This window comes from Mus musculus, chromosome 2 (assembly GCF_000001635.26).
Source record: "Mus musculus strain C57BL/6J chromosome 2, GRCm38.p6 C57BL/6J".
Classification (NCBI taxonomy): domain Eukaryota; kingdom Metazoa; phylum Chordata; class Mammalia; order Rodentia; family Muridae; genus Mus; species Mus musculus.
Window position 1 is genome coordinate 33,799,929 of NC_000068.7, and position 24,746 is coordinate 33,824,674.

Sequence of the window (24,746 nt, forward strand, 5' to 3'; positions counted from 1 at the left end):
AAGAAGGAAATCCCTTAAACACGTTGGTGTGGATCTTCCTAGAACTTATATTTTTAAAAAGAAATCTCACTTAAGATTCAACTAGTTGGGGTTTTTTCCCCCCTCACAAGGTGACATTCTGTATGTTCCCTTCATTTGTGGCTAACTAAAAAGCCAGGCCACTGGATAGTTTGTAGGACATCTTCTTGGTCAAGTAAGAGATGGCCCCACACATTTCTCTCCTTGCTTCAGAGTATTCATATAAAAAGCAACAGTCCTCACTGTGGGTCCCCAGCTCTTCTTTTGATAAGTTAGATTTCACATCTGTAAGAATTTTCTAGAAGACAGTCCCAGGAGAGGAAGGATGCCGGACAAATGACTGCTTCATGGCTTTTTTTAGGGGGGGAGGTAAGATGGCAGCATAAGGGATATGAACATTCCAGGACTCTCATGCTGAGCCAGCGAGTTCCTCACCCACGTCCACAGCAAGAATGAGTCTCTGGACTGGGTGGATCATGGCCAATGTGACTGAAGTGTCTGAGCACCGAAAACCCTGGCACGGCTGTGAAAGCACAAAGCCTGGCTTGGTAAGAGGAGGCCGCAGACAGGGAACAAGCTGGCAGAGGGGTTGGCCCTTGACCTTGGAAACATACAGGTAGCAGGTCACATAATGAGGGACTTGTCTGGTGTTCCTGGGCAGAACAGATGCAAGCTCAACAAGTCTGTCTGGCAGCATTCTGTATGGTCTCTTCTGCTGCCACAGGAGCTCTGATATAGGCTCTGGGATGGAAGGAGAGGCGTGGCTCAGGGAAGGGAATTGGAAAGTAAATATCCCCACACTTACTCAACAGGGCTGCATTTTACATTTCTAGTCACACTGTTCCCACAGCTCCTTATCTCAGAAAGGGCCAAAAATTATCAAATGGCTATGGCTATCTTCAGGAAACACCGAAAGCATGCACCAGGGCTCAGCCTCAAGAGTGCTGCGATCTGCACTGGTGGCTGGGAGGAGAGGGTCTGACGAGTCATGTCATGGTTTTCAGCACTTCCACTGTTGGGGAGTCAGCAAGGGGCTTGGTGCCTGGGGCATGGGTCACCTTAAGAGGTTTTTGGATTAAACCTCTAGAAACCCTTATCTTATGCCAAACTGAGATGTGTGCCACTTGATACCAGATAGAGTTCATGTGGGTGGCAGAGACAGGGTGGTCTCTGTGCCCTTGAGTTTGAACAAGACAGAGGTGGGCAGACGATATGGGGGGATGGAAGGGGATGGATGAATTTCCCAGTCCCCACTCCACCAGTTGCCATGGTGAGCCTGCAGACCTCCCTGGAGCCCTGAGGGCCTGCAGGGTATTTCTGGTGGCCCTATGAGAACCAGCTCCTAGCAGAGTGATTTGGGGCCTGCAGCTGCTGAGGAGACCTGAGCTGTCTGTGGCCTGAGCTAGAGCCTCAACTACCTCTGAAGATGAAAATCCCACAGATTGTCATGGATATAAATGGGACAGGAAGTTCTGACCCACTTCCCCTGTGTCCCAAGACTGTTACCTTGCTATTGCTAAACCAGCAGCTGAAATGAGCCCAGTCAACACTTCATCAACACTGCACTACGGAAGCAGCGGTCCAGAGCAGACGATCACATCTGCCAGATCGAAGCCTGTGCCCTGTGGGCTATTTGCTGAGGCAGCATCAACAGCTGGGAAAGCCATCAGAGGACACAGGGATGGTGGGTGCTGCCCAGTGCCAAAGCTGTAAGATGTGCAAGCTGCCGACGAGAAGAGGTGTGTGTGTGGGTTGTCTGCGGGAGGTGGACCTGGGCGTCACAGTCCTGTTATGCACCCCTCTGACACTGAGCATCTGGGAAATAAATCAGCTTGTCTACAAAACATGCCATCCTTCCACACTTGTTACATTCCCCTGACGACTCTCCTGAAATAGTCGTGGCATGGAAGCCGTGCTCCCCAGAGACACTTTCCTTAGACACACGTGACCTGCCCCTCCCTCCTCTGCCCTGGCTTCCAGAGCAGAGCCAGAGCTGGAACTCGGGGCTCCCCCCTTCCCAGCAGGAGTGCCGCCCAGAACTGGAACAATCTGCCTGAGCTTTCACTTCCAAACCTATTAGGGAGCGATCGTAACGAGACGCACGCACACTGGCAGGAATTACCCCACAGTGGGAGCTCACCTATTTAGTAACCCGAAGTTGCAGGTTTTAGAAAAGAGAGAGAGATTACCTTTTAAATAACCGATTCATTATGGGACATGAGTGGGTGTCATGTTCCCGTGTTCGAAATGTCACTCAGCATTAAGGATGTGTGCTGCTAAGTGGCGCCGATTTACCGTGTTCCCCAGTGATGGGGGTGCTTGTGGGCTTCCTGGGCTCTAAGCAGTCACCTGTATGGCCTCACACCTCATGATTCTTTGTCCTGCAGTGAGGCTGCCCCATTCCTCCTCCCTGGTGAGGTTCCTGCCACAGGAACACTATCCTTTTCCAGGCTGAGTTCAGAAACCACAGACATGGACTCTGGGTGTGCGAGGGGAACAGGCTGTGTCCCTGCTGGACACACACCGCCTGTGAGAAACTAAGGTGAGGACAGGCAGGGACACACGTTGGCAGGCAGGGCTGGGTGTTCAGTGGGGCCTGCCTGCTGGCATGTGAAGGTTGTGGTGAGCGTGCCCCCAACCTGAGAAACGAACACACTGCACCCCATTTGCTTCCAAACATACCATTGGCCTAAGTTCCAACACAAAGGAAAGGGAAAGCCAGGTTCTGCAGGGAGGAGACCATGGCTGGGGACTGAGATGCACAGTGCTGCACTGGCCTGTGATGGTGGCCCGCATACCTGATATGGCATATAGATTGGAGAGCTGGTACTCATAGTCTGTGCTGGTGTTGTTTCTGCCCCGGAAGGTAGCCGGTAGTGTTAGGGAGATGTGCCTGAGAGAAACAGGGAGAAAGGTGGTTACAAAGAGTGTACTATGGCCCCTAGCCTCAGCAAGCACACGATGGCATCCATGACTGAGCAGCGTTCTGGAGTGGCAGAGCATGTGCTTCAGTAGACCCCCATCTTCTTCCTCAGTCTTGACCTCCCCAAGAAACCAGCAGACATTTTCCTCCATCCTACAGGGTATTCCACAGAGATCAGCAGTCTAACCCATAGCTTAGTGTGGGATAGATACATCAGTATGATCAAGACAACCCGGCTGGGAAGAGTGGCGTCCACATCCACCACAGGTTGGAAAGGATTTCACTCTCAGGTTGGGGACTAGCGACCTCTGACAGTCAGCATGGCACCTTGCTTTGAGCTACTGTGTCCTGCACCCCCTGGCACACAGCACACAGTATGTCCTCATGGAAAGCACCTCCCCTAGGCCCACAAGGCTGGCTATGAGCTTGTGACCAGAATGTGGAAGTGAGCTTCAGTCCAGAGCAAGCACCCACTCAGCATGCTCATGGCTGCCTTCAGACAACACGGCAAGAACTGGGACAATGGGGAGAGTTGGACCCAGCCGCTCTGGGAGTAGAGGAGCATTGGCAGCTTCCTGGAGGCCTGCCCGGGCTGCCTTGGGCGGTTCAGTTGCCTATGTGTAGGCTACAACCAGCTATTAATGCAAAGATGCCGGTGGGGCAGTCGCCATAGACTTCCCACTCGTGCCTCAAGGCCACCCAACCGCCTGTGGATGTTCTCTCTGGGGTGTGCTCAGCAGCGGGACAGATGTCAACACAACAGCAGGGGTACATAGGCAGTTTCTGTCACAGACAATTACTGAATGCTGTTGACCCAGTCAAGTGTTGGGTATAATCCTCTTGGTCTTTCTGTGGCAGCAAGTGTTGCTGGCTCAGGCACTGCAGCTCACTACAGAGCATTTCCCCAAGGGACTTGTGGGCCCCAGGCCTCTCTGCCACAGAGAGAAGCAGGTGGGTGAAGGAAGAAGAAAGCAGTGGCCACAACATCCGGGAACTCACGGGGGTGGGGGGTGGGGTGGGGAGGGAAGGGATGGTTCCTATATACCTCATGAGGCGACATGAGGGGCATGGGAATATGGACATAAGAGGGCACAGGCAGAGGCCTAAGTCTTTGAGGAAGGAGCCACTCAGCAGGCAAGTGTTAAACGGAAATCAAGTTTCTACATTTCTGGCACCTCTTCTCTTAGGAAGGAAGCAGAGACCTGGGGCTGGGACCACAGATCCACAGTGCTCAGGTGAGAGGAGCTGAGGCTGAAGCAAGTTTCAACTGCAGTTCCTGGTGTCAGACATAGGGTGGCCAGCCTCATACCCAGTGCTTAACCCTGCCAGAGAAGGTGACTCAGAGAGGAGATGGGCCTCCTAACAGAAACACCAGGAAGAATGGAAACGAGAGTACAGATCCCTAAATCTCCTGGTGGCAATAACTTTATTTAAAGCTATGCTGCCTCAGATCTTGGACCTAGGCTAGAGAGAGGTCACTCATGCTGGGTGGCAATGCCCTGGCCATTTTTCTGAAGCCAGTGACCCAGCGGATTCAAGATCTCTGCCACAACCTACCATAGCACCCCAGCAGGCGGCAGTGCACGGTACACAGGTGGACAGCTAGTGGCCTGGCCCTCTGTGGGTGAGGACACTGCCCTCCACAGTTCACTCACTGGATATGGGATCCAGTCTCAATGCTAGCACCTGGGAGCTGGGTGGCCTCTGGAGAGACATGTCATCTGCCAGCAGATACAGGTCGTGATGCAAACAAGTGTCACGTTAGAACCAGGTGAACCCTTAAGTTGGCGCGAGGGTTGATCTTGTCAAGTTGGTGGGATTTAGAATCTCCACAGAAACAAGTCTCTGGGCATGGCAGGACGGGAGTTTTTAGACCAGGCTGAGTTGGGAAGCCCTATAGCAACGCCCCACGGCAGTGGGTCCCTGCCCAAACAATCAGGAGGAAGCAAGCTGAGCGCTCGGGCCATCTTTCTGCGCTTCCTGACTGTGGACACAATGTGACCAGCTGCCTCAGCCCCTGTCCTCATGCCTTCCCCACCAGGATAGACTATATCCTCAAAGTGTGAGCCCAAAATCAACCCTTTCTTCCTTAGCCATCCTAGAGCCTGGCTCCTGAGAGCTTGAGAGTGGAGCCAATGCAAACCCACTGGGGAATTTCCTCTGTCTTAAACTGAATCCCATGGCTGTGAGGTCTTGTCGGCTTAGCCCAGCCCACACCCCCACATTGGCCAATTCCAGCTTCAGCCTTTTGTGCCCTGTCCCTGTGGCTTTCAGAACTGCTCCAGGCCTCTGCACTTGCTCCGTCCTCTGCAGAGGCTTCTGTAGGCCAGGCTGCCTTACCTATAGCCGGCCAGGCTGCGTCACCTATAGCCGCTTTGATCACCCTAGAAGAGATAACCCACCCCAAGAATTCTTTTCTTTTTAAAGATTTATTTTATGTATATGAGTACACAGTCACTTCCTTCAGACACACCAGAAGAGGGCATTGGATACCATTACAGATGGTTGTGTGCCACCATGTTGTTGCTGGGAATTGAACTCAGGACCTCTGGAAGAGCAGTCAGTGCTCTTAACCGCTGAGCCATCTCTCCAGCCCCCAAGAACTCCTTTCTAATTCAAGGAGCCCAGCTTGCTCCCTGCACAGCCTCCCTCTGTGGGCAGAGCTTGACTTGCACCGTGTCTTCTCCTCTCACCACCCCAGTGCTGAGAACAAAGCCCTGTAAAGGTGTCTAGGACTTGCTGAATGAATACACTTGACTTTGACTTGTAATTAGGGATGATTTTGGGAATCTTCCAGCAAGCCTTCCCACCTGCCTCCTCAGGACTGGGCTGGTTAATGGTTTGGAAAATGTCGCTCCCTCTGACTCAAGGAAAACTTCAGATACACAGTACACACGCTCCTCGTGGCACGGCTTATAAAGCCACGGATATCAAACACTGGGGGACAGCTGCAGCTGCAGTACAACTGCATGCTGAAATAGGAGACTGCTAGACAGACCACACTGGCACCTGAAGCACCCGCGAGGAGGAGGACAAAAATCGAGTTTCCACATTTGAAAGTGAACCTGCCAGCCCCAAGAACGTGCCAAATCCAGGTGAGATCAAGGCAGGCACTGTGCTGCAGCAGCGATGGGAGGGACAGAACGTTCCAGGGGCTGCTCTGATCACAGCTTCTTCTGAAGCTGGGTCAAGGGCTGCACAGCTTCAACCACTACCAAGATATCCGAGGAGGTAACTGTGTCTGGTGCCTATTGTGTAACAGAAACAGGGGATCACAAGAGTGGGCTGCAAGTGACCACTTCATGGGCAGACACAGTGACTATGGAGAGATCCCCTAACACCAGGAAAGCTAGAGGGCTGTTTGCCTTCTCCTTAGGAATCTTAGGGATCATCAGTCATCAACAACCGCTACTTGGTTCAGGGAACCATTTTTCCAACATCTGGTTTATGGAAAGGCATCCGGGCAGCCTCTAAGCCCTCCAGAGCCTGTGTCCAGCTTTGCTCCTTCAGGCCCTGTCAGGTCCTGCCATACCTGGGGAGACAGGCCATACCTGCAGGGCCGGGGTGGACACTGCTTCTGGAGCCGTTACATCAGTGCAGAGGGGCTGGGAGTTCTGTAACAGATGAGCATCAGGCCGCTGCCAACAACAACTCCAGCTAAATAGATGCTAAGGGAAATTTCATTCTTGCCCCGAGTCAATATGAGGCACCTTATTCAATTAACATGGCCACTAAGCCTCACACAGCCCTGTGCAAAAGCCCTTCAGTTACACATGACATTTTATTACGTGACAGTAGTTGCCAGCACAATTTATTTCCTTTCATTCTGCCTTTTCCTTGCTCATTTAAATCTGTATTTTCTAGTGTTGATTCCAGGTCTGTGCGAATGTTTTAAATGCAGCCATCAATCTTTCAGACCCCATGGTCACATGGAAGGGAGATGGCTCTGCTGGGTGGCAGCAGACCCAGCTGTCTTGTGGGGGACAGTAGCAAGGGGGGCTGTGGCTAACCTGCAGTTGGAGAGGACTGCTGCTTTTGTGTTGTGTCCCCTGTACAGACACGTAAGGGTCTCTTCGTTCTGTTCTCCCAGGGCTGAAAGTCACCTTCTGAAGCACCAGATTCCAGTGTGTGCTTCAGAGACCAAGGGGTTCCTGAGACTTCAAGTGGGATGCCAGGTCCCAGCACTTCCACAATATTGAGCTATTTGACTTTCCTTAAATGGGATATTAAAAAGCATAAGCTAAGCCTTGTGTGGTAGCTTATACCTATAATCCTAGCATACAGAAAGCTGAGGCGGGAGGATCACTATGAGCTCCAGACCAGCCTGGGTTAAATATTTTACACACACACACACACACACACACACACACACACGACATCACAAACTACACACAGACCTGGGCAGCTGGCTCAGTAGTTAAGAATGCAGAGGACCTGAGTGTCATTCCCAGCAACTGTATCCAATGGCTTACAACCATCCATAACTCTGGCTCCAGGGCCCACAATGCCCTCTTCTGGACTCTACAAGGCATCTGCACTCACATGTGCACACCACACACAAAAGTATTTATACACATCATTACACAACTAATAAAAATATTTTTAAAATGACAATAAATGCTAGACCCAGAGAAAACAGGCACCAGCATACGCTGCACTCTGACATGAGCATATTCAGAACACTTACAACTTAGAAGAGAACTCAGCCCGGAAGTGGGTACAACACTGGAACTGACACATCCCTAAGGAAAACACGAGGAGCAAATTCCCCGTGAAAAGACTCGATCACGAGTTGGGAGGGCCATGTGAGTTTCCATCACAGGAAATGCAACCCCTCCACCTTCCAGAGTGAAATGATGTCAGAGATGGATACTGTCAATGCTTGGTGAGGATGAGGGGAGCCAGAACAGTCAGGGGGCTCTGGCAGGAGCACGGCAGCAAACCCACATCAGAAAGCAGCTCAGGTCAGGTTTTAAAAGTCAAGTACAGCCACTCACACAACCCAAGAGACTTCTGCCCAAGAGAAGGAAACAGAAGTGTGTTTCTATACCAAGGTTCGTTCACAAAAGTTCTATTGGCTTTATTTGGCAATACTAAGAACAGAACAGATGTACAATGCCAGGTGACTGGAGAGTGACTTGTCATACTGTGTCAAACTCGGCAATCAAAAAGGGACAGACTACCTACATGCAAGATGGGTTAATTTGGGGGCAACTAGATTGAGTAAAAATAATACACACTATGGTGTCATTTCTAGAATATTCTAGGGAATGCAAACTACTCCACAGGGCTAGACCAGTGGCTGCTCTTTACAGACACATGGGGGGGAGGGGCGCTCAAGACCTTGGTTTGTCGAATGCCTCATGTGCACACACACATCCACCTGCAAAGCATAGGAAGTATGCACAGCTTACAACATGCACATTCTACTTCAACAAAGCCCGGCCGCTCTCCTGTCTAAGTAAGCAAAGACAAGGGAGCTCCCGGAACCCCAGAGCAGGCAGTGGGGGCATCTTGGGTGGTGAGTGAGTCCTGGAAAATACCCATGGCATTTTCTGACTTTTCTGAAGATGATAGACACCCTGTGTTTAGAAGATAAAGAGTTGTGCCATAGAAACCTTTTTACTTCCAGCTGAAGACAACAAAGAAGGCACGGCCGCCTCTTTTTCTGGAATAAGTGCATTAAAACTGTAGCTGCTAACCAGCTACTAAGGAGGCTGAGTCAGAAAGGATTACTGGAGAAGTTCAGGGCTAACCTGGGCAACAGAGTGAGATATTTTCTGGGGGAAATGCTCTAGTTCATTTCAGGCTTAGGAATGGGAAGCAGACAGGGTAGATAGACTAGAGCTTAGCCATTCTCTTTGGAACCATGAGGACAGAGAGGGACGTGGGAAATGCTGTGTTTTAGATGGGAAATATGGCTAGCTGACATTTTCACAGACTCTACCTGGAAAGTCAGTACAAAATCCCCAAACCAGCTACCTGCTGGTAGCCAGGTGCTGAGGCTGCCCAGCCTGCAGAAGTACCTGCGGAGTTCCTCGGGTACCCAGCTATGCAGGTGGGGACATAGTTTGCTGGAGATTGGACTTGGGTGCCAACTCGGCACTGCTTATGAAGGTTCACAAAAATCTGAAGACAACACTGTAAGATCACCATAAAGAGTTATACATACATAGAGCAGTGGCCATGGGAGGGGGGGGTCAGAGCTGGGGGAAGGCTGAAGAACTGGTGGAAGTGTTGTGTATGGAACAGAACCTCAGCTGGCAGGAACTGGGGCTTTGGGCAGAAAAATGGGGCAGCATTGATGACCTCCTAACATTGCCAGGGGCGGAACAAGTAGAAGGGACAGCTGAGCTGGGTACTCTTCTGTAACACAGCTGTTAGACAGCTCCAAAACAGCATGCCACAGCCAGCCCTGAGGGACAGCCTCCTCCTGTGCACAGGGCCAGTGCCAACAAGCCTGAAGGATGTCCAGCTCTGGGACATGACTGTGGTGTCATCAGCAGTCACGCTGAGGGGAGGGCGGATGCACCTACCCCATGCACCTCATGATTTTCATTGCTAATGTTCTGATGAAACATTGCTTCCCTTCTAATCAGAAAGTTGACAATGGCAAAGCCAGGGGGAGACTCTCAGAGATGGCACAGGGGACAGCCTGCAGCACAGCACTGGTGTGAAAGAGCTGTCTCATCATCTACACCAAGTGTGTGGGACGTGATCTCGGGTAGTCCAAGAAGGAGGGTTGGGGACAGCAGAAGGACCATTCAAAAGCAATGGCAGCCGAGCTGAAGTGGTGGGGGTGGGGTGGCAAATGGCTAAATGAAATTCCCTTTTATTCCTGCAAAACACCACTGGGAAGAAGTCGGCTGCGATGCACAGCCTCAGCACCAGGTGTGAGGACGTGCTTAATGAACACCACTTAATGAAGAAAAAGGCTCTGAGAAAACACCTGGTGCGAGCAGGGTGCGGGAGTCACAGTGACGGGCCTTCCCTGCACCTGCTGGCATTTTAATCAGCACCTTTTGGAGTATCCCCACTACAAGCTGGTCACGGTGTCAGAAGAAGGTCCCTGGTCAGTGACTACACTCGCTGACAGTCTGGGGACCCTTGCTTCTTAAGGACCATATGCTCAGGGGCCGGCTCCCCCTGAAGTTAATTAAAATGCATCATTTCAGTTGCAAGGACCTGGCCTGCATGAGACCCCTCTCAGACCTCTCAGAATGGCTCCTGCTTCCAGGTCCTCGGAGGCCCTACCCTAGGACTGAGCTCTGAAGCGTCCCAGTGAAGCCAGAGGCTCCTCATTCTTGGACCCCGGTCCTGGGAAACAGAATGGCCGCATTTCAGCAGCTACAGGCCCTGACTTGTTTTCTGTTGTGCTTTTTCTTCTCTTACTGCTCTTGAAGGCCATTCCCAGCCGCCGCCACTGTCGTTTTTTATAGTCTGATGTGACATTTTTCCACACCAGCAAAGGCAAGTGCTTTTATACTTATCACAAAAGCTTTCTAACTGTCCTAGTGAGCAGAGGCCTCCACGGAGAGACGGGTGTTGTTACAAGTGTTGTGCACACAGGAGCCATAGACTGTCCACGTGGTTATTTTTAATGTTTATTTTTACGCGTGTGTGTGTGTGTGTGTGTGTGTGTGTGTCTGTGTCCGTGTCTGTGTGTGTCAGTGCCATGCTGTGCATGTGGAGGTCAGAGGACAAAATGTGAGAGTCAGTGCTCTCCTAACATGGGTCCAGGGATAGAACATAGGTTGTCAAGCTTGGTGGCAAGCAACCTTACCCACTGCGTCATCTTACCAGCCCTGCCCATCTGTCTTTAACAGGTCTCCTGCTAAGCACTGTGCTATGCGCTGAGATGGTTTAGGAAGCCAGAGTGAAGCACGTTCTCCCAGCGGGAGTTTACCGGCCACAAACTGAAACACTCATAAATCTATCACAAAGCGAAAAATCTCTAAAATCCAAAGACTAGAGGAGTATAAGGTTTCAGACTTTGGTTTTAAAATAATAGGGGGTTGGGGACAACAGCCAACACCTGTTGACAGTCTCCTGCAAGGCCTCACCTGGGAAGGGGAGAAACGGCTCAGGCAACAAAAACAGCTATTCCTGGGTCAAAGTGACAACCCAAAAAATGCCACAGACACAAGCAATGCCTGGTGGAGAGAGCTGGAAGACAGCGTGGACTCAGTGGAGAAGGGCTTTCTGGGGAAGGGATGCCAGAGATTTTGTCCCTGTAGGCTCCTGGGAGTAGGATGGTTTCCACTACTCAAATGCCCCACAACCATCTCTAAACAACCCAGTAGGGTTCACAGTGTTCTACGGATGGGGACACAGTGGCTCAGAGGGTGTTGCCCAAGGTCACAGAGCTAAAGAAAATGGCTGGACTGCCAATGAAACCATGCTCTTTCTACGACAACATGTTACCCAAGGAACTGCACAAACACAAAAGTGTTCACTTCTGTCCAAGCCACCCATTTGATCAATACGACGCCAGCCTACCAGCCTATATGATGAGTTTCCCTCATGGGCCATCCCCAGCCCTCACAGAGCATAATGCACTAGACAAGCCAAAAAAACCAAAACAAAATCTGTCATAGAAGTCTAAGGAATCTCAACTCCCCGAGTTCCCGCGGCGTAGCTTTAAAGTGCGCGCAGCTCGGCGGCATATGGCAAATCAATTACTAGTTTAAATCTTAAAACAAAAACATGGCAAATGCAGCACGGAAATAATCAGGTACAATGGTGCAGCTCGGATTACAGCGGCCACTGGAGTTTTGAATACAATTAATCATCGTTCCAGGCAATGGGAAGCCATATTGACACTTATTCCTAATTTGAATATTTAATTAGGGTGAAGTTCTTCATCAAATTATCGTAGAACTGGGAGAAAGCCTGGAAGACTTACACAATTACCACCTTAACCCCTTCCCAGCTGCTCCCTGCCCGAGAACACTCTGGCTCTGCAGGGAGGAGGACCGCCTGCTCTGTTCTGCCCTGATTCTGTTGGGGGTGGGGGTGGGGGTGTATGGAAGAGTTAAGATTGAGAGGAGAAAGCCAAAGAGCCCAGCATGTGACCCAGGCCTGCAGTGACTTGAGATGGAGATCCAGATGAGCCTTGGAGAAGAGCTGCATGCTGGGTGCTGGATGCCGATGGAGCACCAACTACAACAGGTCTACCCTACCCCCACTCAACCCTCCCCAGCTGCTTAGAGGAGAGACAGAGGCTTGGAGGAGTGCTGAGACCTGCCCCAAGTCAGCCCAGTTACTCATCACCCAGCAGCTCCCTCAGCAGCTCCCTCAGCCAGTGGCTGGTTCATCCGCTAATCAACACGGACTCTCAGCCCACTTGTGAGACTTTGTGATCCCTGCTGCAGCCTTGGGCATATATTCACTCTGTAACCATGTCCATGTAAAAGATACGTAGACATGTGTGTGTGCTGTGTGATATGAGAGTTATCATTAGTAATTAAGATAGGAATGAGAGAGCTTGCATTTGCCTTGGTCAAGCTACTACGGACGGTGGGTTTATGACAAATTGCCGTCATCAGAACTGCTCAGTAAATTCTGACATTGTGAGAAGTTACAAGCTGCTCCTCTGTCTTTCTGGTGTAGTGTGCTCACGGCACCCTCCACATCTGGCTTTCATGTTGAACTCAGGTCTGTATGCGTGCATGACAAGCACTTAATGGGCCGAGCTCTGTGGTCAGCCCCCTTGAAAACACTTTGGTTGGCTTTCATTACATTCTACCCCAGAGATTATGTAACGGGAAGTAAGGCTCCCACCGCCAAGCCATGTCTTCTCATCATCCTCACTCAGGCTTATGCCCTCTTCTGAGCTCCATGCACGTGCTCAGACACAGCGACAGACTGACAGAGCCACAGTGGCAAACGTTTCCTAACAGATTCAAACGGCTTAGCACCCTCTTTGGAAGGACATCCTACCTCCTTCTACAATGGCCACTCAGCAGGACAGATGGAAACACCACACTGTCTTTCTCAAGGCAGCCTCCCCACTGACCTCCTGCCTATATCTGGTCCCAGCAGGACACCCTGGGTCTCTCAGGCCTGCTCTTAGCAAGCTCCTGATGGGAGCAAATGGCACCAGGAACTTTGAAACTTTCCTTTGTATATTACATTAATCCACATAAGAAAATCTCTTTTAATGAGGAGTGATGTAGTCACAAACTCTCCAGAGCCATAATTAGAGCAAACTAATTGAAGTTGTGTTTTGACACACTTTCCAAATTCACGGGTGCTGGATGACATATTCACAACACTGGTGCCGCACAACCATGGCGACGGCAGAATCATTAGGCTAATAACGCTTATTTGCATTCTTCTCATGCCGCCAGCTCTCCCTTAAATACTGTTTCTACCACTGCTCCTTTACTGTAACTTTCCACTCGACGGTATTAACAGTAATTATTAGTGCTTTAGTGGAATTTTAATGTTAAGAATCACGGCGCGATTGGCATGCACTGAATGCCAATGTTGTCTCTTAACTGCCACCCATCTGCAGGCTTGGAGGTGCTCCCTCGGCCCCCAGCCCCAGGGTGCCCAGATACCATCTTTGCAGCATTTATGACAACTGCTCAGGGTCCACACCCAGGGAGAGCTGAAGTTCGGCTTCTTTATTTACTGCTTCAAATGCTTGAAGAGAAAATCTTTCTTCTCTCCCCTTCTCTCTTGTAAGAACAATAAAATGCAATAGACATTTTTTCCAAGCAGTTAAAAAAAAAATCTCAATTTATAAATCCTGTCTTTGGCAATAATACTAATGAGTTCCAGGAGGCCAGGCTGAGGCCAGACTTCGGCCAGGCTCTGTCACCACCCACCCTCGTAGTGATTAAAGGCAGACAGGGGACAACTCACTTGTGGGTGGGGTTGGGAGTGGGGAGGGCTAGATCTATCAATATGGAGGCACTGTTTGCCATCAGCAAGGCCAATTTTTTGGGTGCTTAACTCAGACAGACAGACAGACAGACACACACACAAGACTTGGCAGTTCTAAATAATGGTTATTAATGACACACCCTTTGAAAGTGACAAATTACTTTTGAAATTTAGAATCTAAGAGGTATGAAGAGTGAGCATGTTCCACAGAACATGACAGGAAATGACAGCCAACACACGGGGCTCCCACTGACTTGGGGTGGGAGGGGGCAGGGTCCCGCTGCTTGGGGCACTTGGCTGACTGCCCCCACCCCCGCTATTCATATGGTGACCGAGGGCAGATTCTGGGGAGAGGGGAGCGTGTCCTGGTGGCATGTTCATCTTCCGTGGAAAACCTGAGGAACTTGCTGTGTTGTCAGGAGACCAGGGGGCACTGGGAGCTCAGATCTCTGAAGTATCCTGGGATTAGAAAGAACTGTGGCCTCGCTCGCTCACCACACCTGAGCATGCGTGGTAGAGCTCCCACCTATTCAAAGGACTGCAGGACGCTGCTGTCAACCCCCCACTGAGAGGAGTCAAGCAGGTGGAGAACACACTTCCTTACAGAGTGGCCAGAGACTCACCATTCCCTGAAAGCCTGGGCAGGTTCTTACAAGGATTGTGCCACTCTGCTGTATTTCAACTCACAATTCCTTCCAAAAATAAAAAAATAAAAGGAGTAAGCTCTCTGAGTTGCTGCAGCACTCTAAGTCACTGTATTTACTCACTACCCTTAGGTTTTTATTACACTCGAACCCTGCACTGCCAAAACACCTACCTCCCCTGTGAAAGAAATGAAGAAAAAAGCCAAGCCCGGGCCTGGGGCGCCACCCTTCCGTCCCAGATGATCAAGTCTAATCTTATAAACTGAAATATTTAAAGAGGCTCTAAACCTCGCTGACCTAACTTCTAAAACCAAGAACACATGGGCACTGCTGGCTTCTCATCCAGCTGACATGGCTGCCTTTCCAGAGCAGGGGGCCAAGCTGCCTCATAATGAGCTGCCTGCGTGAGAGCCCAGAGCCGGCAAGCGGCCAGGCTGTGCTCGAAGGCCCAGACCCCTGACCAAGAACCCCAGGCAACTCTTTCCTCTTCCAGCCCACTCTATCTTAAGAGCTGTAGAAAACATCTTGGTTAGCAGAATAAAGCCCTGGCAAAGGAGAGGGTGGGATGTGGGCCATGGGCTGGACAGCTGTGATTGGTCTCATACCTGCTGGCTATAGGAAACACGGAGGCAAAGAGCTGAAAACCCAGGAGGCTCCTTGTAGGCAAGCAGGGTGTGCTGGCGGCCCCTGGGCTCTCCGATGCTTTCTGCTAAGCCTCACTCCACAGGCCTGAGCTAAGTCCTGAGCTCTCCAAGGTCAGTCTTCTCTCAGAAAAGGAACTGGGTTGTTTACCCAGTACCTCGGTTGCAAAGATGCACACACACACACATACACACACATGCATTTAAGTGTTTACATGATGCCTAATACAAGATGCTCAAAAACTTGTAGCTGAAACAATAACAGCAGTATTTATTATAATAATCACTATTAATATCATTCAACTAGAAAGAAACTATATGCTGTTCAAGGAGGATATTTGAATTGAATTTTATCCACTCCGTGGGCAAAAACCCAACCCAAATAAACTCAAAAGATTTTCTGAAAGTTACTGAAGGCAAAGGATTTTATTAAATATCCAAATTAATAATTGAAATCCTGTCTTGAAACAGAGCAGTCTATCGTGGCGCGGGGTGAGACCCCGGGAAAGAGCCCTGGTGCTCATTTTACTTTGTTTGGCGGCCAGATTTCCACTGGAGACCCAGGTGAAATATTCCATGGAGTTTCCTGCAAACAGACTGTCAGCACCCACTGATAAAAGGTAAATACCCTCCTCTAAATGGCCAGGCTCGAAAAACCAACCCTAAAGTGAGCTGATAAATCTGGTCTGACACACGAACAACTATTTTCATAATCCTGAAACAGCCTTTCTCCAAAGCCATGAGCTGATACACAGAGCAGAGATGCACTGGAGAGCGGGCCTCAGAGAGGACTTGGCATCCACTTTCCAGGACACGCTCCATGTAGAAGCCACACAACTGTCACTGTGAGAAATAAGACACTCGCTATGTCATACAATCTGCAGAGTTCTAGCAAATTTGCAAGCAGCAGACACCTTGTTAAAACCTGGTGTGAGAGACTGACGGCCGCCGTGGCTCAGAGGTGGGAGCCATATTGACTAATAGTCAATTCTTCATTAAATAGAAGCCCTGACTTCCCAAGAAGCAGTATTAAAAATTAATATCTAAAAGTGTATTGCTCAGCCTAAAGTCATCATTCATATCTAACAATACCAAACTGCATTCTAATGAAATTTCTCCTTCAAAATTATCCTGACGCTGATCCTAAGCTGGGTTTGGCTTCAGAGGTAGCCACAGGCTCTGTCCACAAGCGTCTAACTGGGCAGGTGGCTCCCACAGTATTCTCATGACTCCAGAGTCAATCCTGCCTGAATGCTTGCCAAAGCAGGGTCCTGGAGCTGTGTTACAGGAGTATGACACAGGGACCTTTGGGTATGGACTGTACTGTCTTTGGTCAGCAGCTATAGCTCAATGACTCCACTCCCGCCCCTATAGTGTGGATTCAGAAGCTGACATCATGTCTGGCCAGGGGGCCTCTGGGAAGTCCCTGCCACCCACTTCCCCTCTAGCAGCTGCTTTGGAGCCTGGAGAAGCAGCTTGTTTAAGATAGCTGGGTACCAGAGGGCTGACACTCAATCAGGCAGAGGTCCAGCTCTTAATAAAAGCTCAATAAACTCAAGAACCAGGGGTCACATAACCACAGGCAGTGGGCATAGGGGGAACTTGCGGGGTGAAGAGAACTAGCCTATGAGCTGAGACCAGGGCTCTGAGACACCAGCTGTGGGGCACTAGGGAAGGCCTAACTTCCTAGCCTCCATTCTCTCCACTTGACATGGGGCTGGCAGCGCCTGCCTGTGGAGCTATTGCTAGGTATTTGTTTATTGCTCACAGGGTCCTGGAGATGGGGCTAGGCAGCCCGGCACTACGGTGTGGGTTCTGTGCTATCTGCAGCTGATGACGGATATCTGGACAGATGGAACCACAGGTGAAAGGAGGGTAGGTGTATTCATGCTTACTCCTGGCTCCACACTAACTCACGTTATACAATCAACATACACATTCTGAAAATATTTCCCAAATGTTGGACACCTGACCCACCTGTGGCCTTATTTCTTCCCAACCACTCTCTGGTGTAGTTGAAAGGTTTCAGCTCACAGTGTCACTGTGCCAGCACCGGTACTGTTTCTGTGTAGCCAGTCTTTTGGGGCTACCATGGCTAGGAGAGAGGCCAGGACCAGCAGAAGCAGTGGTCTCCCCCCCAACTGTAAAGGGGGAAGAGGCTAGCACTCACAGGTGAGCATTCACTCTCACAGTGGCTGCCACAATGAGTCGCTGGCAGAACCCCTGCAGCCTCACCCCTGCCCCAGCTCTGGAGCGCAGGCCTGCCTTCTCCTCTAACAGCTGCAGCTGGTCCTCTCTTGGGAGTGGTGTAAGGCACAGTGGTTTCAAACTTCATAGCAAATGTCTGTGCCTTGCGTGAAAAAGCTCTACACCTTACAAAGCATCTTGTTAAGCAAAATTCAGGTGGGTTTCATGTGAAGGAAAGAACATCAAACTGTTGGGGTGTTGAGCCCCAACCTCTCTTGGCAGGATCGGGGCGGAGTGGCCACCCACCTCTGCATTACCTGTGACTTACTATGGAAGAACAACCCAGCCCATGCTACAGCCCACTGGCTATTAGCAGGGAGGAACAATTCTCCTCGGGACCAGCTCTCAGCCCTGTCTCCTAATCTGACCAGGAGGCAGGATTTATCTGACCCTTCAGGAAATGATGGACTTCACACCAAACCACAGCATCTCACCCAAGCCTGAGCAGAGAGCCGTCCTCTGCCTGAGTAGAATCTGCCAGGCATTCTTACAGGCAAAGGCCTGCAGTACTAATCTACCATGAAGAACTGGAAGCTCATGCCGCCACAGGAAGTGGAAGACAGCTGGCCTCAGCCTCAGCCATGTAGGCCTCCTGCTCCAGTCCTGCCTCAGCAGGTGAAGTGGGGGCAGCATCTATGGCACAAAGATCCCTTGTAACCGAAGGTGAAAGGAGGCAGGAGGAGGGTCTGAGGCTGTCCTGTGGACACGGGATCGTGCTGTCCACCTGAGGGTTCGGCTCAGTGGGGGCTACTTTTCCAGTCAACCAGATCACTTCATGAGTCAGCAGAACTGGGCCCTGGGTCCAGCAGGGAGGCAGGATCAGGCAGGCAGGATGGCATATAGCTCATGGGCTGTGACAAGGGATATGACAGCAATGAGAGTAGGTGGTGTGATTTCCTGTCTCCTGCAGGAAAGGCCATTAACCTTTTAGATGACAGCCCTGGGACCTGAATGATGAACCATTTTTGAGGTCAGCAGGATCGATGTTCTCAAAACCTGACACCGACATGCAAAAGTTGTGACTGAATCCTGGTGTCCCCGAGAGGAAGACTAAGTAAGTGCGTGTGACAGATCTTCTGCCACCAAAATGCCCCATTTCCCAGGGTATCTGTCACAGACTGATAATATCCATGTAAAAAGTTAAGTATAATTATGTCTGTCACTGAGAAACATACTTTGGAAACTGTGACTGACAACATTCTGGTAGCTCACAAGTCACTGGGACAGCCCCCAAGGCCCTCTAAGCACCAAGTACCACAACATAGAGAGGCAAGCTTGCCTGACACCTGGGGATGGCTCCCAGCAGGCTGCACCTGGAGGGAGGATGTTGTGACCGAAACAGGGATGCACTTTGTAGGGCAGAGCACAGCCACTGAGCGCATGTGTTCCAGTTTCTAGGTGCCCTCATTCACCACTGCATTAGTATGTCCAGGATTCTGGGGTCCATTCTGGGGTCACACAGTAACTGTTGCTTACACAAGCCAGCACTGGTCTGAGACATGGTGCCAGCACCACTGAGGCCTGGGCATTGGGCAAGGCCTGCCTGTACCCACCTCAGAGATGTGCCACGGTGGCAGCTTCCCTCCAACTGGAGCCTCAGTCACTACCACCAGCACTGGAGAGGAAGAGGTGGTGTGGGTGGACTCTGGAGCAGGCCTTACTGACCAACGCTCACCCTGAGCCCTCCTGACACACGGCAAGGTGTCTGCTGAACCTGAATTTCTAAGAAAGGGTGTTTGATGCTTGGTTTTAATTTGTCAACTTGACACAATCTAGAAGGGAGGAGAGCCCCAGTGAAGAGCTGTCTAAATCAGATTGGCCTGTGTGCATATTTATGGGGAATTACCTGGAGAATGTTAATTGTTAATTGATGTTACAAGACCCAGCACCAAAGTGGGCGGTAGCATTCCCTAGGCAGGAGATCTGAAGTGTATACAAGGGGATAAAGCAAGCTGAGCACGAGCATGCCGCATCCACGGTTCTCTGTTCCTGGCTTTGGATGTGATGTGACCTGAGTTCAGGCTGCTCTGACTTCCTGCTATGATGGGCTGTAACCTGGAAAATGAGCTAAAATAAACCCTTTCTCCCCTACACTGTATCTGTCGGGGTGTTTTATCACAGCAACTGGGAACTACACTAGGTCAGGGTAGGAGGTAGATGAGACATTTCTTGATTAAGGCCTGAGAGAGGCTTGAGGTCCTCATTTCTTTTCCTACTGGAACAACATATCCCGGAGGGGCAAGGCTCTCGTGGTCAGCCAGCTCTGCTGCTCTGGAGACCAGTGTGGGTGCAGGGAGGCATTCGACTGAGTAGTTTCTCACTTCAAAGTGTTGGTGGGGGGGGGGGGAGAAAGGGAGGGAGGGAGGAGGTAGACTCCAGCAACTCCCTCCCTCATTGAAGCCCACCTCTCCAGTGTCTAACATTTCCCAATCATCTGTCTAACTGAATCCATCAGTAAATTCCTGATTAACTCAGCACCATCATGATCTAGTTACACAAACACTGACAGTCTCACCCCCAACACTCACTGGAGGCCACCCTCACCATCTGAGCATCTGAGGGACACTTTCCAGCAAACCCTCAGCAGTTGCTCATGACCCCTCAACAGCTCCTTCAAGCCACGGAATCTACTTTTGTGAAGTTTTGTTCTTTTGTTTTTAAAACTCTGCACCTGGGGAGGTGCTCATCTCTAAGCCTAGGCAGGTGGATTTCTGATCTACATAACAAGTTAGGTTATGTAGCTACAGAGAGAGACCCAGTCTCAAAGAGAAAAGAAAGAAACCTTGACTCCCTAATCTGCAGCCTTGCAACTTACCCCTTTCCCTTCACTCACGAATGCCATGCTTTCTCTCTGCTGGCTAGCCATTTAGATGTCTGGAGCCATCTGCCTCTCTATACCCTGCAGTTCAGCAGCTTTTACATAACTGCACTGAACCTGACAGGTGACGCAGCCTGGCCATACACAGCAGGGTGCTTGGTAACAAGCTCTCGATCGGATTGGTTTATCACCACACACATACACAGAGACACACAGACACAAGCACACAGACATAGAGACATACAAACACAGAGACACACACACACACAGATACATACAGACACGGAGACATACACACACAGAGACACACAAACACACACAGACGTACAGAGACACAAACACACAGACAGAGACATACAAACACAGACAGACACAGAGACACACTCAAACACACATATACACACATAGACACGGGCATACACAAATATACAGACACAAACAGATACACACACACACACCTGCACGCACCCACCCTCTGGGCCAGGTCTCCTGATTTGGCCCTATACTGTAGGCCACGTGACCTTAGAGAGGTCCTATTTGTACCACTGCCTCCTACTTCCTGGTTCCCATGGTGCTGTGGCTATGGAGTTCTATCTACAGGATTAATCCTATCCTCTGGCACATCCACTCTCCCTAGTGACTGTGTCATCTGTGGGTTTGGTAAGCACAACTCTGACTCTTATCAGGCTTCTGATTCTACTGCTCAGCAAGCTGGGGTCAGCAGCCCACCAAGCAACACAGGCACATCCATTCAAGCACTCGGGGCTCCTGGCACTCTCAGCCATGGATTCCCGAGGCTTTACAAACCTGAGTTCAGGCAGCTGCAGAAGCTCTCCATTCCAGCAGAGTCACACATGGAGTCCCCATGTATGAGAGGGCATGGGGTGCTCTGTTGTCACACGGAGTCCCCATATGTGAGAGGGCATGGGGGTACTCTGTTGTCACATGTGAGTCCCCATGTGTGAGGGCATGGGGTGCTCTGTTGGAAGACCATTCCATTATTGGTACACGTGCTCTGAGGTGGCAGCCCTGAGCAGAACAGACCCCCTCTTTCAAGGTTGGCCCAGTTGGCTGAGGCCAGCCCAGAGATGGGTAGGGAGATAAATTATGCCCTCAGCCCTTAGGCACCCCATCCTACTGGATACTGTGTGCAACACTAGTGGGTCGGGGATGGATGCTCACTGCCTGGAGGGAGACACAGGTTCCAGGTCCAGGACAAACCAGAGACCTAAGCAGAGTGGGTGAAACTAGGGCTCACTGGACAGAGGGTGAGTTCTGTCAAGACACTTATGTGGCTTCTGACACAAACTCCACTGAACTCAATATCTAATTTGCCGACATCACCAATGAGCATCCTGCCTACCCAGAGATCTCTGTGCAGGAAGGCAAGGGGGAGGGCTCTAGATCAACTTTTACCATGAATACCTTTGCAGCAGTGGAGAGGCCCAGGTGGGAACTGCCTGCTCCTGGGAAAGATGACAAAGGTGACGGCCTGTCACCTGTGAAAAGGTCAGCCAATGCCCCTTTTGTCTAAAGTAAAGTTAGAAATGACAGCTCTCCAGAAAGCTGCTGGGAATGCCTAAATCCAAGCGTTGGCAGAGAACATGTCCTTTGCTTTTGAAACTGACTCCCAGGCTCCTGCCTGCCACCACCTCATCTCCCTCTTGCCTGTGGCTCCCACCCAGCGTGCCTCCTGCCTCCTCCTAGCTGGCCAGTAGAGGGCACCCCATCACCACGCTCCTGGCAGTTACGCTTTGGTGCTTAGATCAGGTGTCCCCACACAAAGACCAGGAAAGTGTTCTGATGTTTGCGGTTTAACGCTCCATGGGAAATTTACGAAATTGCTATATATGCGATGATGTCACCTACATAAAAGTACACAGGGGAAAGAGCTTGAAGGAAATGTAACAAAAGGTTATAAGACTTTCCTCACTGGAAATGGGCTTTGTTTGCCCATTATTTTCTATATTCTGCCAATTTCCCTCAAGCACTCACTGCTCTGTGATAGGGATGGGGAGTCATCTGGAGGGGAAGAACATGGGGTCCTCACTGCTGAAAAGCATGTGTTTTACACTTCACATGTGCGGGGACAGTGAAACCGAGGACTGCTCAGCCAGTGTGAGAGGGGCTCCCCAAGTGACCTGAGCAAGGCAGCCCAGTGGTGGGAGGGGCGGGGGAGGGGTGGGCAAGGCTCAGAATAAGACAGGAATAGGGTGTGTGTGTGTGTGTGTGTGTGTGTGTGTGTGGGTGCTGGGTACCCATCTGACTTAACTCTGGGGCCTGGAGCTGGGAGACAGGTCACCGAGTGGGGGAGGGCATGGTAGTGGGGTGCAGCCTATGGGGGAGAGCAGGGACTTCATGTCACCTTAAAGCCGGCACTCCTTACAGAGTCTCTTACAGCATCTTATAGCATCTTGAAGAAAAAAAGTAAAAAAATCCACACTCAACCCTTCCTTACTTTAATAGAAAATTCAAGTAACTACTGATTCTTTTCTTAAAAAAAAAAACAAAGAATCTGAATAGGAAAAGGATAAAATTCAAGCCAACCCACAAAAGATAAAAACACGAAACCCAGATGACTTAAGAGGCTCCCACAGCATGTGCCGGGCCTGTAAATCAACACCCACCACAGAGGAGCTGGAGACACAGCACCATTTGCATACAGGGGGATCCTCCTGAAAGCCAAAGCCGGCTGACTTAACTCAGCCAAATTAGAATACATTTTATATTGACTATTTTGACATTTGTTTTATTTGGCAAGTAAACAGAACTGATCCAATTTCCTTGCAGCCATTGTAAACCATAAACTGCACCCAGGTCATAAAATACGTAAGTATTATGAGCACTCTGTTGGATTGTGCCACCTTCCAACCCCACCAGCTCCCAGAGTCCTGCTGTGACAGTAGGTGACCTGGCTCTCCTGTGACAGGCAAGCTCAGGACAAGTACCCTCCCTGTCTCCTCCAGGATAGTAAGAGCCCTGTACTTTTAAGGTTTCTGTCAACTCAACATAAGCTAGGGTCAAAAGGAAAGGAAAGAGCCTCAGCTGAGAAAATGCCTCCATCAGATTGGCAAGTGCGGGACGGCCCAGGTCTGTGGGATGGTGCCACCCCTGGGCAGGTGGTCCCGAGTGCTCCAAGGAAGCGGGCTGAGCAAGCCATGGAAAAAGAACACTCCTTCATGGTCCCTGCTTCAGTTTCTGCTCTGTCGTCTTTCAATAATAGACTGTGACTGGGATGTATAAGCCAAATAAACTGTCTTCTCCGGGTTGCTTTTGGTCCATGTTTTTCCACAGCAATTGAAAACAAATTAGAATGGCTTTATTCCATGTGACAGGAATTAGCACCTGCCTGAGGTGATGCCCATTTCTGGGCTCTCCTAGACCACATGTCTTGGGGGAGCTGGCTCTATTTATTCAAGGCAGTTGAGCCCTAAAGGCTCAGTAGTCTCTGCAGCTGACCATGGGCACCAGAGCCTGAGCTGACCCCGCCCAGCACAGATGAGGACCTGAAATGATGCTGGCAGAAGTTATGGTGACCCCCTGACCAATGGCCCAGGACAGAGCCATGATAGCATCACCAGTCAGTGAGGAAGGAAGATGTGCCCACCCCGCGTCATGCCAGCCCCACACTCCTGAGCAGAGACAGACTCAACTGGTCACCTTTAAACACTGCTCCTGGTGCGGGAGGCCTGCACAGAGTCCAAAAGACAGAGTCTTTTGGTCTGGGGTCACCACAGTAGCCTCTCCCCAGAGTGGATGCTCAGCCTGGAGGGACAACTTGCATTGGGCAGAGCAACCTATTGAAGAGAGCTGCTCCATGGGGTGGGGGAGGGGCTGGCTTGGCACCCATTCTGTCCTGCTAAAGAAAGACACCCACCTCTTCCTATGGACAGCTCTTCAATGTGGTCTCATATCACCTCAACCCTCAGCGAACCATCTGCCATCCCTCCTTCCATTCATTTCTGCAGTCTCTCAGACTTAATTCAAGAGTGCTGTCCCTATCAGCTTCCCCAGGGACGCCCTGTTTCTTACTTGTGGGAGTCTTTCCTCAACTGCTGCTTGCAGAGTTCAGACACGTTACCCCACCAGCGCCAGTGCAGTCAGCTGCAGAGTGGCCTCCCTGGAATTAACTATTATTATAATTGAATGTAATGTTCTGGAAACTCACTTCTGTTTAAGGACTGCTTCTAGGGATGGCTGACCCACCCTGCTGGGTGTCGGATGAGTTGCTGGCAGAGCTGAGAGGGAATTCTGCCCTTGGGCGCTGACCACCTGGCTGCCACACACATCCCTGTGTGTATATAAGCTCATTTGAATGGCAAGCCAATTGTTTGCTTGTTTGTTTTGTTTTATTTGGCTTTGTTTTGTTTGTTTGTTTTGTTTTTTTCGAGACAGGGTTTCTCTGTGTAGTCCTGGCTGTCCTGGAACTCACTCTGTAGACCAGGCTGGCCTCGAACTCAGAAATCTGTCTGCCTCTGCCTCCCAAGTGCTGGGATTAAAGGCATGTGCCATCACGCCTGGCCTTTGGTTTGGTTTTTGAGACAGAGCCTTACTATGTATGT

General features: G+C 50.4%; 1 protein-coding gene and 1 long non-coding RNA gene across 16 annotated transcripts in view; one reads left to right on the forward strand and one right to left on the reverse strand.

Annotated features, from left to right (window-relative positions):
• The window catches only part of Mvb12b (multivesicular body subunit 12B), a 157,994-nt gene that overhangs the window by 69,976 nt on the left and 63,272 nt on the right, over nt 1-24,746 (reverse strand). For 14 of the 15 annotated variants that reach the window (XM_030252116.1, XM_006498370.1, XM_030252115.1 and 11 more), the window contains one exon: nt 2,817-2,911. The exons of the other annotated variant lie outside the window; for it this stretch is intronic. In XM_030252116.1, the coding sequence (XP_030107976.1) occupies nt 2,817-2,911 (95 nt within the window). The remainder of the gene's footprint in view (nt 1-2,816; nt 2,912-24,746) is intronic. 15 annotated transcript variants of the gene reach the window in all.
• Nucleotides 5,888-13,663, forward strand: Nron (non-protein coding RNA, repressor of NFAT). The gene is made up of 3 exons (NR_045729.1): nt 5,888-6,036; nt 9,804-10,411; nt 10,768-13,663. It is a non-coding gene; the product is annotated as a non-protein coding RNA, repressor of NFAT (long non-coding RNA).